The 11605-nt window shown below is 44.1% G+C and overlaps 1 protein-coding gene across 1 annotated transcript; it reads left to right on the forward strand.

Moving 5' to 3' along the window:
* The first annotated feature begins 257 nt into the window (after window positions 1-257).
* si:dkey-79d12.4 lies at window positions 258-11279 on the forward strand. Its single transcript, XM_017702061.2, has 3 exons — window positions 258-644; window positions 2632-2748; window positions 7706-11279. Exons 2-3 carry the CDS (start codon window positions 2641-2643, stop codon window positions 11048-11050), a joined length of 3453 nt encoding a protein of 1150 aa, XP_017557550.2. The 5' UTR covers window positions 258-644; window positions 2632-2640; the 3' UTR covers window positions 11051-11279.
* Window positions 11280-11605: the final 326 nt, after the last annotated feature.

Genomic DNA, 11605 nt, shown 5'->3' on the forward strand with positions numbered 1-11605 from the left:
TGTGAACTACAAATCCCACAGCTCTGTGCCGGCGCCGCTTCGTAGGCCGTCCGAGAAGTGACGTCATCCGCGCGACAGGCTTTGTAGTCCGTTTTGAGGAAACACCCGTTTCATACTTCACATAACTTTATTTTCGTATTTCTTTGCATTTTATTTATTGACATGGCGTCACATCGCGCAGAAATAGGGGCGTCACGTTGAACTTTGTATAACTGACGTCACCTCCGTTTCACTGTAAACTTGCAAAACATAGCAGGCGGTCTGGCCACTTTCCTTCTCCACTTACTGGCTTATTAAAGGGTTATAAGCGAAGTATGTTTGTGGTACATAAAAAAAAGGCGAAGTCGAATAGCACATTGCATACGAGTCCAAACAAACAAACAAACAAACAAACTGCGGGAACTGATGAGCACACTTGTGGAAACAGGACCGAGTTGACAGACGGACTGACGCATGCGCAGTGCTAACCGATTAAAAACCCCGCATGCGCAGGAGATGTCGTAAATAAAAACACGTTTTGGAGGAAAACAGAGGAAAATGAGCTGATAATTTGTGCGGATTTGAGCAGGACGGCGTGCTGCCAGGTGTCTCAGTGGCTGGAGTCTGACGGTGTGTCCCAGAATGTAGTTTAATGTGTTTGGCAGGTAAGTGGGGAGCAGTGGGGGAACTTGCTGGCTCCGTGTGCTCATTTGTTTCGCTGGCTGAAGTTTAAAAACATGAGGTGGGCGGCTCTCACTTAACACCTTTCTGACTGAAATGCTAGCGAAGAATGGGCGTCATCTTAACTTAAGAACCAAAAAAAAACAACTCCAGTTAAAGTTGCCTACGATTTTGTGGCGAGCCTCCCTCTGAGAGGACACCTGAAGGAGGATACGTTAGTAAGGATGCGCTCCTCACGAGGCTGAAGCCACTGGCTTGTTCGAATTCCCCCGTTCCACCTTAAATGGTGCTGCAGGTCGCGTTCTGGCGCCTCAGTTACAGGCGCATGAATCGAACAGCTGCGCCATTTAAGGTGGAACGGGGAAATTCAGCTTCGTCACTTTTAATTTTAATGTATTATTTTTTTTGTCGTATATACGCGGCGTAGTAGCTTAGCTAACCTAGTTATCTGGGTTTCCGTTAGCGAGTAAGTCCTGGTGCTTAGTTGCAGTTTAAAAAGAAGAAATTAAAATCGTCCAATTTTTTTTCCCCAAAATGCAAGTTTTTTTAAGTGAACTTTAAGTGAACCTTACAGAGTCAGAACTGTTCACATCGATGATGGGAACCAGACGTCCACCTCTAAAAGAAAGCCATACAGTCGTGAAGTGGTTAGATATAAGCAGCCTAATGTCTTAAGGCAGTATTTTATGATAGTTTTGTGATAAAGTTTTGGCTTAAAATGTATTTCAGTAATTTTATTTGAATCCGTTCATGGTGGAGGGGTACGTGCAGGGTGTCATAGGGCGTAATATTCCCCAAACGAAATATCTTTTTAGATTTTGACAATTGTCAACATTACGTATAAAAACTTAGACACCTGTTGATTCTCATGTGGTTTTTGATAGTGAATAAAATGGCTATATTTGTGTTGTAGATGTTGCAACCCCTGGTTCCATTCACCACCACTGTAAAGAACAGAGCATTTCAGATCACACCACTCTAAATGACTTTATTTGCTTCTCAGCCACAGAATTATGCAAAATATTTGAAAAAAACTTTATGTCTTGCACAATTTAGTGTTGGGCACTTTTAAGTTCACTAATTCTTAGCAATAGCAGCCTGCAGGGGTTTTTGTAGGGTGTCAATACAGACTGCATTATCATGGAATAATGACCGCAGCGGTACTATTATGTTTATTATTTAAAGCCAACATCTGCTTTAATCCACTCAGAGATTTCATATGCTGGTTGAAATAGTCTTTTCAACTCTTTGTTAAAACCCCTGAGAGCAGGCGCTTCTTATTGCAGCGCTTGTTCATGAGAAATTCCCAAAAACACTGGAAGATGTCTATGCATCTGGGGTCATATGTTAAAGCTATAAAGCTGAGTTTCAATGTTGTGTAAAGAGTAATTCCACCGATTTATTCTCAATTCCTGCATGATCAAATGGTTAGGATGTAAACCAGGTCATTTAGAGTGGTTTGATATGAAATTCTGAGTCAGAACTGTTGATAGTGGTGGTGATAGGAACCAGATGATCAAAGACCCTTCAAAGAAGTTTTTACATGAAATGCTTACAGATGCATGCACCGGAATCCAGAAGCACCGTTGGATGTTGGCTGCGAGATAATATTTTGGCCTCGCAGCCACGTTCATGGTGGAGAGGTACCTGTAGAGTGTTGTGAAGTCCCGAACGAAAACTTGCTTTTTCAGATTTACCATCAACTTCTACATATAAAAGCTCTGTATGTTAACAGGTAGTTTTGGATAGTAAATTAAATAGCTTAAATACCATTACTGTTGTAGACATTGCGACCCCTGGTTCCATTCACCACCACTGTAACGAAATCAGAGTCAGTCAGTTTCTCTATAATGAACTAAATCACTCTGAACAACTTTGGTCACATCTTAACCACTGAATTATGTAGAATTTTCAAAAAACGGGTGGAACTCCCCTTTAAACCTGTTCACGTTTCTATATGATGTTTCACAGGTGTCCTATATGAGGAAGGTTGCCATGGAAATTGTGTTTGAGAAGACAGTGGGGAACGAGGTTGATGCTGAACTGGAGCTACAGCAAGTTGTGAACGCTATTACGCAACGGACTCAAGTGAGTGACCTTATCTCTGTGAAATCTAAACAGCAAAAGTCCCAGGTCAAAGGGACAGTCCAGTGATTTTTTTCAAAATTTCTGCACAATTAAGACGCTGAGATGTGAACGAAGTCATTCAGAGTGGTGTGATGTGAAATGGTTTATTGTAGAAAAACTATCACTAATTTCTTTCTAATGGTAGTGATGGCGACCAGGGGACTCAATGTCCATAGCACACATATAACGCAGTAACTGCTATTTGCTTAAAAGCAAAACAAAATAGCCACATTGGGCAGATGTTTACATATGACTTTACGCTGCGAACTGATTTTTGACGAATTATGACACTCTGGAATAGCAGAATGTTTAGGTGAGACTGCAGTAAAATAGCTGCATTTGTACAAGGGGGTGTTGCACTTGTCTGTGGTGCTGTTTCAGGTGGATATTGTTTTAACATCTACGTTCTATAAATCGCTGTTATCAGAGGAAAACCTTGTGTCTCCAAAGTGGTAACTTTACAGGAGAAGGAAGGAATTTACTTTACTTTTAATGTAAGTCAATGGAACCGGACGTTCTGTCAAGCAATTTTGGGTCATTTCTTTTGGTCCATTCGCCATGAAACTTGGACACAATGTAAAGGGAGACAGGCATTTTCAGATAATGTCAAAAACTGAAAAACAACAAAAATGAGAATACGAGGTTTCCTTCCGACAACAGCCGAATGTTTATGTATGCAAGTCCATTGTACATAAAATGCAATATAATACTATCCAAAATGACCGGTGGACCTACATGTCTTTTGACTTGTTATATGTAATGTTTATGATGGTTAAAATATTGGTAAATAAAGGGGAAAAAAAGTTTTCTGTCAGACTAATAAATGAGTAAAAATGCACATTTTAGGCCTAAAGCTCATCTGAAATCTATCATAATACAATGCCTGAGGCGTGGCATATTCATAACCATTTTAATACAGTAACCTTCTGTGAGGGAGCTTTAGAACACATTGGACATCTGTTTTTGTTTCAACATGTGTGCATATCTCTTATACTTATCATGCTCTGTATTAGAAACAGCCTGGCTTACTTTGTACTTGCCACTTTACAAGCTCCACCTACCTTATAGCTTTATAGGCCCAGTATTTGGGTGTACAAACACGCTGTAGGCCTTCTGTTGATATGCACAATCTTGATATTTGTCAGCCTACCTACTTTCCATTCATCGTTTCTGTTGACCTGATATTTCAGGTGGTGGGCCATTCTCAACCCAGCAGTAACACGGACGTAGCAGTGTGCTTGGTGCTGTCGTTTCTCACCCACAAAGTGTTTTGCTGTTTTTAAATTATTTTTTTAACCATTTCAGTGTTTTGCAAGGTCAGTGTTTCTGTTAAAGCAGTGGGTGTTAGGTCTGTCACGATTATGACATTTTAGCCACTTGCCTTGTACAAAGTCAAGAGGCTTTTATTTTCATTCCATCTATGTACAAGTACACAGTGGAGTGAAATTACGTTCCTCCAGGAGCATCACGGTGCAACAAGGAATAAAAAGTACAAAGTGCGAACGTGCAGACAGAGTGTGCAAACAAAAAATTAAACTAGACACAATAAATACAGACAGACACAGTAAACGGACAGGATAGTGCAGCACCGACCCAGCACTCATTTTGGACATGAGGTAGTGGAATAAGGTGCAGAGATATTTAACATGCTGTGATCTGTGAGTCACGCAGTCAGATGACCGACATAAACACAGCAGTTACTGAGGTAGAAAAACCTGAGTAAAAGAGAGGGCGGGTGGAGGGGGGGTAGCTCAATCCTTGTGAGTTTAAGAATTGCTTGAGGAATAAAGCTGTTGCAGAGTCTGGCAGTGATGGCACAGATGCTCCGGTACCTTGTGCCAGATGGCAGCAGTGAAAAAAGTCCATGTGAGGGATGGATGGGGTCGTCCACAATGCTAGTGGCTTTCCGGATACAATGTGTGGTGTAGATGTCTATGATGGAGGGGAGAGAGACCCTGATGTCCTCACCATACGCTGTAGGGTGTTGCGGTCTGAGGCGGTGCAATTCCCAAACCAAGCAATGATGCAGCTGCTCAGGATGCTCTCCACAGTCCCCCTGTAGAACATGGTGAGGATGGGAGGGGGGAGATGAACCTTCTTTAGTCTCCGCAGGAAATAGAGGCACTGCTGGGCTCTCTTGGCTATGGTGTTGGTGTTGGGGGACCAGGTGAGGTTCTCTGTGATGTGGACGCCGAGGAACTTGGTGCTCCTGACGATTTCCGCAGCAGAGCCAGTGATGTTCAGTAAGGGGTGGTCACCTCGCACTCTTCGGAAGTCAACAACAACCATCTCCTTAGTTTTGTCCACATTCAGAGAGAGGCTGTTGGCTCCACACCAGTCCGTTAGCTGCTGCACCTCCTCTCTATACGCTGACTCGTCGTTCTTGCTGATCAGACCCACCACAGTCGTGTCATCAGCGAACTTGATGATGTGATTTGAGCTGTGCTTTGCAGTACAGTCGTGAGTCAGTAGAGTGAACAGCAGTGGACTAAGCGCGCAGCCCTGCTCAGTGTGGTGGTGCTGGAGATGTTATTTCCTATCCTGACTAACTGAGGTCTCTCAGATAGGAAATCAGGTTCAGTTTTCCAATAAGCTGCTGAGGAATGATGGTGTTGAATGCTAAACTGAAGTCTATGAACAGCATTCTGACGTAGGTGTCTTTATTGTCTAGGTGTGAGAGAGCCAGGTGGAGTGTGGTGGAGATGGCGTCGTCTGTTGAGCGGTTGGGGCGATATGCAAATTGCAGTGGGTCCAGTGAAGGAGGAAGCTGGTCTTTAATGTGCTTCATGACAAGCCAGTAGTCATTGAGGCAGGACGCTGGAGACTTCTTCGGCACAGGGATGATGATGGTGGACTTGAAGCACACTGGAACGACTGCAGTGCTCAGAGAGATGTTGAATATGTCCGTGAGAACATCAGCTAACTGTTCAGCGCATTCTCTGAGCACTCTGCCTAGTATGCTGTCGGATCCTGGTGCTTTTCATGGGTTGACTGTGTGGAGTTCTCCGCATATCAGCAGTGGACAGACACAGTACCTGTTCACTTGGAGGAGGTGTGGTTTTCCTCACCGTTGTGCCGTTCTGTGCCTCAAACCGAGCATAGAAGTTGTTAAGCATGTCTGGAAGGGAGGCATCACTGTCACAAGCAGGTGGAGGTGACTTGTAGTTGGTGATGGCCTGGATGCCCTGCCACGTGCGCCACGTGTCAGCAGTGTTTTGAAAATGATCATGGATTTTCTTTGAGTAGGCACGCTTAGCCTCTTTGATGGCCAGGGAGAGCTTGGCTCTTGCCATCCCATGGCTTGCTTTGTCCCTTGACTTGAAAGCCTTGTCGCGGGTTCTCAGCAGCATGCACACCTCTGCAGTCATCCATGGTTTCTGGTTGTGGTGAGTTGTGGCGTGTTTGGAGACAGTAACGTCATCAATCCACTTGCTGATGTAGCCAGTTACTGATTCTGGGTACTCCTCCAGGTTGATGGAGTCACCGGTAGTTTTTGCTACTCTGAACATCTCCCAGTCAGTGTGCTCAAAACAGTCCTGGAGAGCAGACATAGCTCCTGGCGGCCAGGTTCTCACTTGCTTCTAGTGTGGTTTGGCACGTCTGATGAGCGGTCTGTATGCTGGAATGAGCATCAGAGAGATGTGGTCCGAGTAGCCGTAGTGGGGGCGGGGCTCGGCCCTGGATGTGCCGGGGATGTTTGTGTAAACAAGATCCAGCATGTTAGCCCCACAGGTTGCAAAGTCCACATACTGATGAAATTTGGGGAGTACTGACTTCAGATTGGCATGATTGAAATCACCAGCAACAATAAACAGTCTGTCTGGGTGCTGTTTTGCAGATTGCTGATAGCGCTGTACAGCTCGATGAGTGTGGTGTTAGTATTAGCACTGGGAGCTATACACCGCTATTATATACAGCAAACTCAGCTCTCTAGGCAAATGAAATGGCCTTGCTCTGACAATCGCAAACTCCACCAGCGGTGAGCAGTGACTGGAGACTAGAGCTGCGTTTTTACACCATTCAGTATTGATGTAAACATACAGGCCTCCACCTCGAGTCTTACCGCACAACTCAACGTCTCTGTGCGCAAAGATGTATGAAATAATGAGCAGAACTGTTGATTATTATATAATGTCTGAGAAATCTGTAGAGTATTGAGAAGTTATACTACACTTCTGAAAATAAATGTGCCATTGCTCAAAGCTTTAGGGTTACTTGCTCAGTGTCATAGATGAACTTGGTTCCCTAAAACCTTTCAAAAGTTTCTTTGGAGAGCCAGTTTTGTTTTACCTGTAAGTTTAAAAAAGCGTCATCATCATTTAATAACTTTCTAAGAACAATGGACTTGACATATTAAATAAAACATTTAAATCGTTGTGGTGTCTAGCTTATAGTATATCAGTCTGTACTGTATATCGCTGATGTCGGAAGAAAACCTCATCTCAATTTTTGTCCTTTTTTTTAGTTTTTGACATAATTTGAAAATGCCTATTGACCTTTACATTGTGTGTAAATTTCATGAAGAATGGACCAAAAGAAATGACCCACAATGACTTGGTAAAAAGTCTGGTTCCATCCATCCATCCATCCATTCATTATCTAAGCCGCTTCCCCATCAGGGTCGCGGGGGGTGGGGGGATGCTGGGGTGCTGGAGCCTATCCCTGCAGTCTTTGTGCGGAAGGCAGGCTACACCCTGGACAGGTCGCCAGTCCATCGCAGGGCAAAAGTCTGGTTCCATTAACTTACATTAAAAGTAGGTTTTTCTTTCTCCTGTAAATTGGTAATTTTTCTTCCGACAACAGCGATATGTTGAAATGAAATAACAGCAACTGTATTTACAAGTGTTTCCAAACTTTTGAACATGTTAGTTCATCTTTTTTTTTTTTTTGTCTTGTAATCATAATCATTTTGTCTTAGGGCACCTGTATTGTTCCAAAGCATTACAACCTTCAAGAGGATTCCAGTGAGGAGGATGATCTCACCCCAGGACACACTCTTCAGGAAGGCTCCGGAGATTGTATGTGCTGTGTGTGTGGTGAAACTTTCGCTTTCCTCAACAACCTTATTGAGCACTTCAGTGTGCACAAAGATGAGGTGCGCTGTCACTTGTGTCAGGTGACGTTCACTCGCGTAATCTCATTGGCTTTGCACCTGGAAAATGCCCATCCTAAGTACCATCTTTACTGTAAAAGCTGCAAAATCAGTTTTCTTAATACGTGGCATATGAACCAACACATGGAAAAACATCTTGAAATGTTTCAAAACTGCAAAGTTGAGGAACCTGACGATCTGATGTCATCTTGCTCAATGAAACATAAGTCTGTGGATGAGGATGTGGAGGAGGTCGTCATTGAGAAAGAGGAGGTGGAAATAATGTACTTGAAGGAGGAAGAGGAAGAGAAGGAGGTTGTATTGAGGAAGATGCAGGAGACAAAGGAAGATGACAGTGAGGCTAACCTTTGGGAGTGTGCACCTATTGAGGAAGATATAATAAAGGAAGAAGATGAGGAAAATGTTGAGATCAAGGAGGAAAGTGACTCTTCTCTCTTAGATGATTCAGTATACTCCCCTGCGAGGTATCTGAACTTGGATTCAGATACAGATGCAGCATTTTGCATGTCCTCAGACAGCAATAGCGACGCCCCAGTGAATGGTTTGCCAAGATTACTTCGCAAATCACAGGGTTTAAGGACCAGGAGCATCCAACAGAGGCAGACTTGTACAAACACTAATGAGAAGCCAAGGGAGACGAAGGAAACCAGCACTACAAAGACCACAGAGGAGGATCAAATAGCGTACACAATCTTGAGGGATCATAATTACTTTTGCACACACAGCCTCGGAAATCCCTGTGGTTCAGATCAAGCACCTGCATACAACACTCGCAGTTCTGCCAGGTTCAATACAGACAGTGCTAAAAACATTAGCAACGCAACTTTACATGCATTTAATAATGAAGAAGACACTATGGATTGTAAGGACGACCAGCAGGAGAAGGTTGAAGTTGTGGTGCTTCGCACTATGCCACGGAGAGAGGACACAAATCATAAAGGTAGAGCCATATTGCAGGCAACATATGAAAAGGTGTTCAAAATCCAAAAGCTGGGGAATATGCCCAGTAACACAGAACAAGAACCCCCTCGCAGGTCCTCAGTTTCTTCCTCTACCTCAGCTGCATTGGAGCTGGCGCAGCTGGAGCTTGACATCAAGGTGGAGGATGACAGTGAGGATAACCTTTGGGAGTGTGCGCCCATTGAGGAGGATATTCTAAAGGAAGAGGATGAGGAAAATGTTGAAATCAAGGAAGAAAGTGACTCTTCGCTTCTAGATGATTCAGTATATTCCCCAGAGAAAGATATGAACTCTGATTCAGATTCAGATGCAGCATCTTGCATAACCTCAGACAACAATGTCACTGTCCCAACGAATATTTTACAAAGATTACTTGGCAAATCAAAAGGTTTAAGGACCAGGAATGCCCAACAGAGACAAACTTTTACAAACACTAATGAGAAGCCAGTCAGTTCTGTAGAAGTCATTGTAGGTCCTGAACTTGGCTCATCTAATGAGAAACTACTCAGTTCTGGAAACGTCAGTACAGGTCCTGAACCCAACACATCTATTGAGAAACCATTTGGTTCTTTTAAAGTCGTTGCAGGTTCTGAACCCAGCACATCTACTGAGAAACCACTCAGTTCTGTGAAATTCATTGCAGGTCCAGAACCCAGTTCAATTAAAGGCTCTCAGATTTGTAGTTTGTTCACATGTTACATGTGCGGGGTAACATGTGGGAGTGATCAGTTGCTGCAGAAACATCAGGCTGAGATCCACCCCTTAACGAAGTATGTCTGCTCAGCCTGCCTCTTAGTGTTTCCCAACCAGACCTCTTTCACAAAGCATGCTTGTTGTACCAGGGTGCCCAGCGGCCAGATCCCTACTCCGGCCAAGATTGCAAACACGGTCAAAAGTCCCTCGACGATGATTCTAAAATTTGTGCCTTCACCTGCTGTTGGAGTGCCTTCTAAGCAACCCCTCAACAATGGCTGTAGTCAGGCCGTTTCCTCCCTGAATGTCATCTACTCCAACAACCTCATTAACGTTGTTGACACATCGCAGAAACATGGCACCTTGTCTGCTTCCACGATACCTGTGTTGCCTGACAAGCCATCCTATACCCAAACAGCTCCAGTGCAGGTGAGTGCCACTATGATGTTAAACAGTGAACAGAAGGTGAAGAGTTTGGTTTTAAAGGGGCAGGACCCTGCAAGTTCTTTTACTACTTCTACTCAGGACAAGACTGGACCAGTGCAGGTGTTGATCCCTGCTTCCTCTTCAGCCAGCATGAAGCCAAGAGAAGTTGTTTTACAAGGCGTTGTCCTGCCTCAGCAACGCCCAGTTCGTGTTCCTGTCTGTACATCCTCACCTGTATCTCTCTCGGCATCTAATCAGTCCAAGGTTGCTCTCCGTATCCCTACATATCCCACTACTTCTACAAACGTTACTGTATCTTTCTCCCCTACGCCTGTCCAGTTTCCTACACCTGCACTTGTTTCGGCTAGCAGTATGAAGACACTACCTCTTTCTACAAGCCAGAGACTTCCAGGAAATGTCAGACCTGTCACAGTCCCTTTAACCCAGTCTGTTCCTGCTCCTGTCGCTAGTGCAGCATCCACCCAAGCCCATGTCATGGCCCCCATACAATCCAGTATTAACCTTGAGGGATCATGCAGCACCTCTTCCCCAGTCCAAGTCCCCCCATCTTCTGAAAACCACGTAAAGATAGTTGCCATGTTTGTTAATCAAAGCCAGGAGCTGGTGATTCAGAAGCGTCTACGGCAGAGCTGGCACTCCAAGACCATCTTCCCGTGCCGTCACTGTGGTGCCATTGCCAGACAGCCTTCACTGGGCATCCGGCACCGCTATCAGCACCGGGGGCCACGCTTGCATAGGTGCCAGTGTGGAAGGACCTTCCAGCGGCAGCTGCATTTGCTGCGTCATCAGGTGCAGCATGCCGAAGCCATGCGGTATGTGTGTGCAGCTTGTGGACAAACATTCCAAGGGACTCATCATTTGGCCAGCCACAAGCGGAAGGTGTTCTTTAGGTTTAGGCCATCAGACATGAAAAAGGGTACCAGACGAGAATGCAGGAACGTGTTTCATTGTGACTGTGGACAGGCTTTTGCGAGATCTTCTGCCTTACTGTGGCATATGCTTAAAAACTCCAAATCCAGCAAACGCTTTAAAAAATTGTTGCTGATTTAGCCACCTAGCTAAACATGGATTTTCAGGGATGTTTATTTAGTAAAAGGACATTAAAGTAGTGAAAGGCCTACTGAGCACTGCAACTGTTTTTTCTGTTGGATTAAGACTAACTAGATATTTTGTTTGAAGAGTTAATGCTGTGATATATAGACCTAGATTTGTATGATCATATTGGTGGTGGGTCTGACTCATGTATTACTCTGAAATTAAAACAGGTTTTTAAACAAAATTGTACTTGACAAGTGCTTCTCAAGTAGTACATGCTATGGGCATTTGCTGGTGCATTTTATTAAGCACCCCTATCTACTCTCATTGTCAATTTTATCAGGTCTACGTACCATTATAGTTCAACAATTACAGATAGTCCAAGTGTTTACCTCAATTTGTTAGACCATCTTATACCCCTTTTACCAATGGTCAGGACTCACACATCCAGTGTGGATGGATGGATGGATAATTTATTGACCTCAAAGGAAATTTAGCAAAGCATTCTCAGCACTTAGTGGGTTCGGTTAGTGGATGTTGTGTTGGTACAAGCGGATCAGACACTGGAAC

This window comes from Pygocentrus nattereri, chromosome 3 (assembly GCF_015220715.1).
Source record: "Pygocentrus nattereri isolate fPygNat1 chromosome 3, fPygNat1.pri, whole genome shotgun sequence".
Taxonomy (NCBI): domain Eukaryota; kingdom Metazoa; phylum Chordata; class Actinopteri; order Characiformes; family Serrasalmidae; genus Pygocentrus; species Pygocentrus nattereri.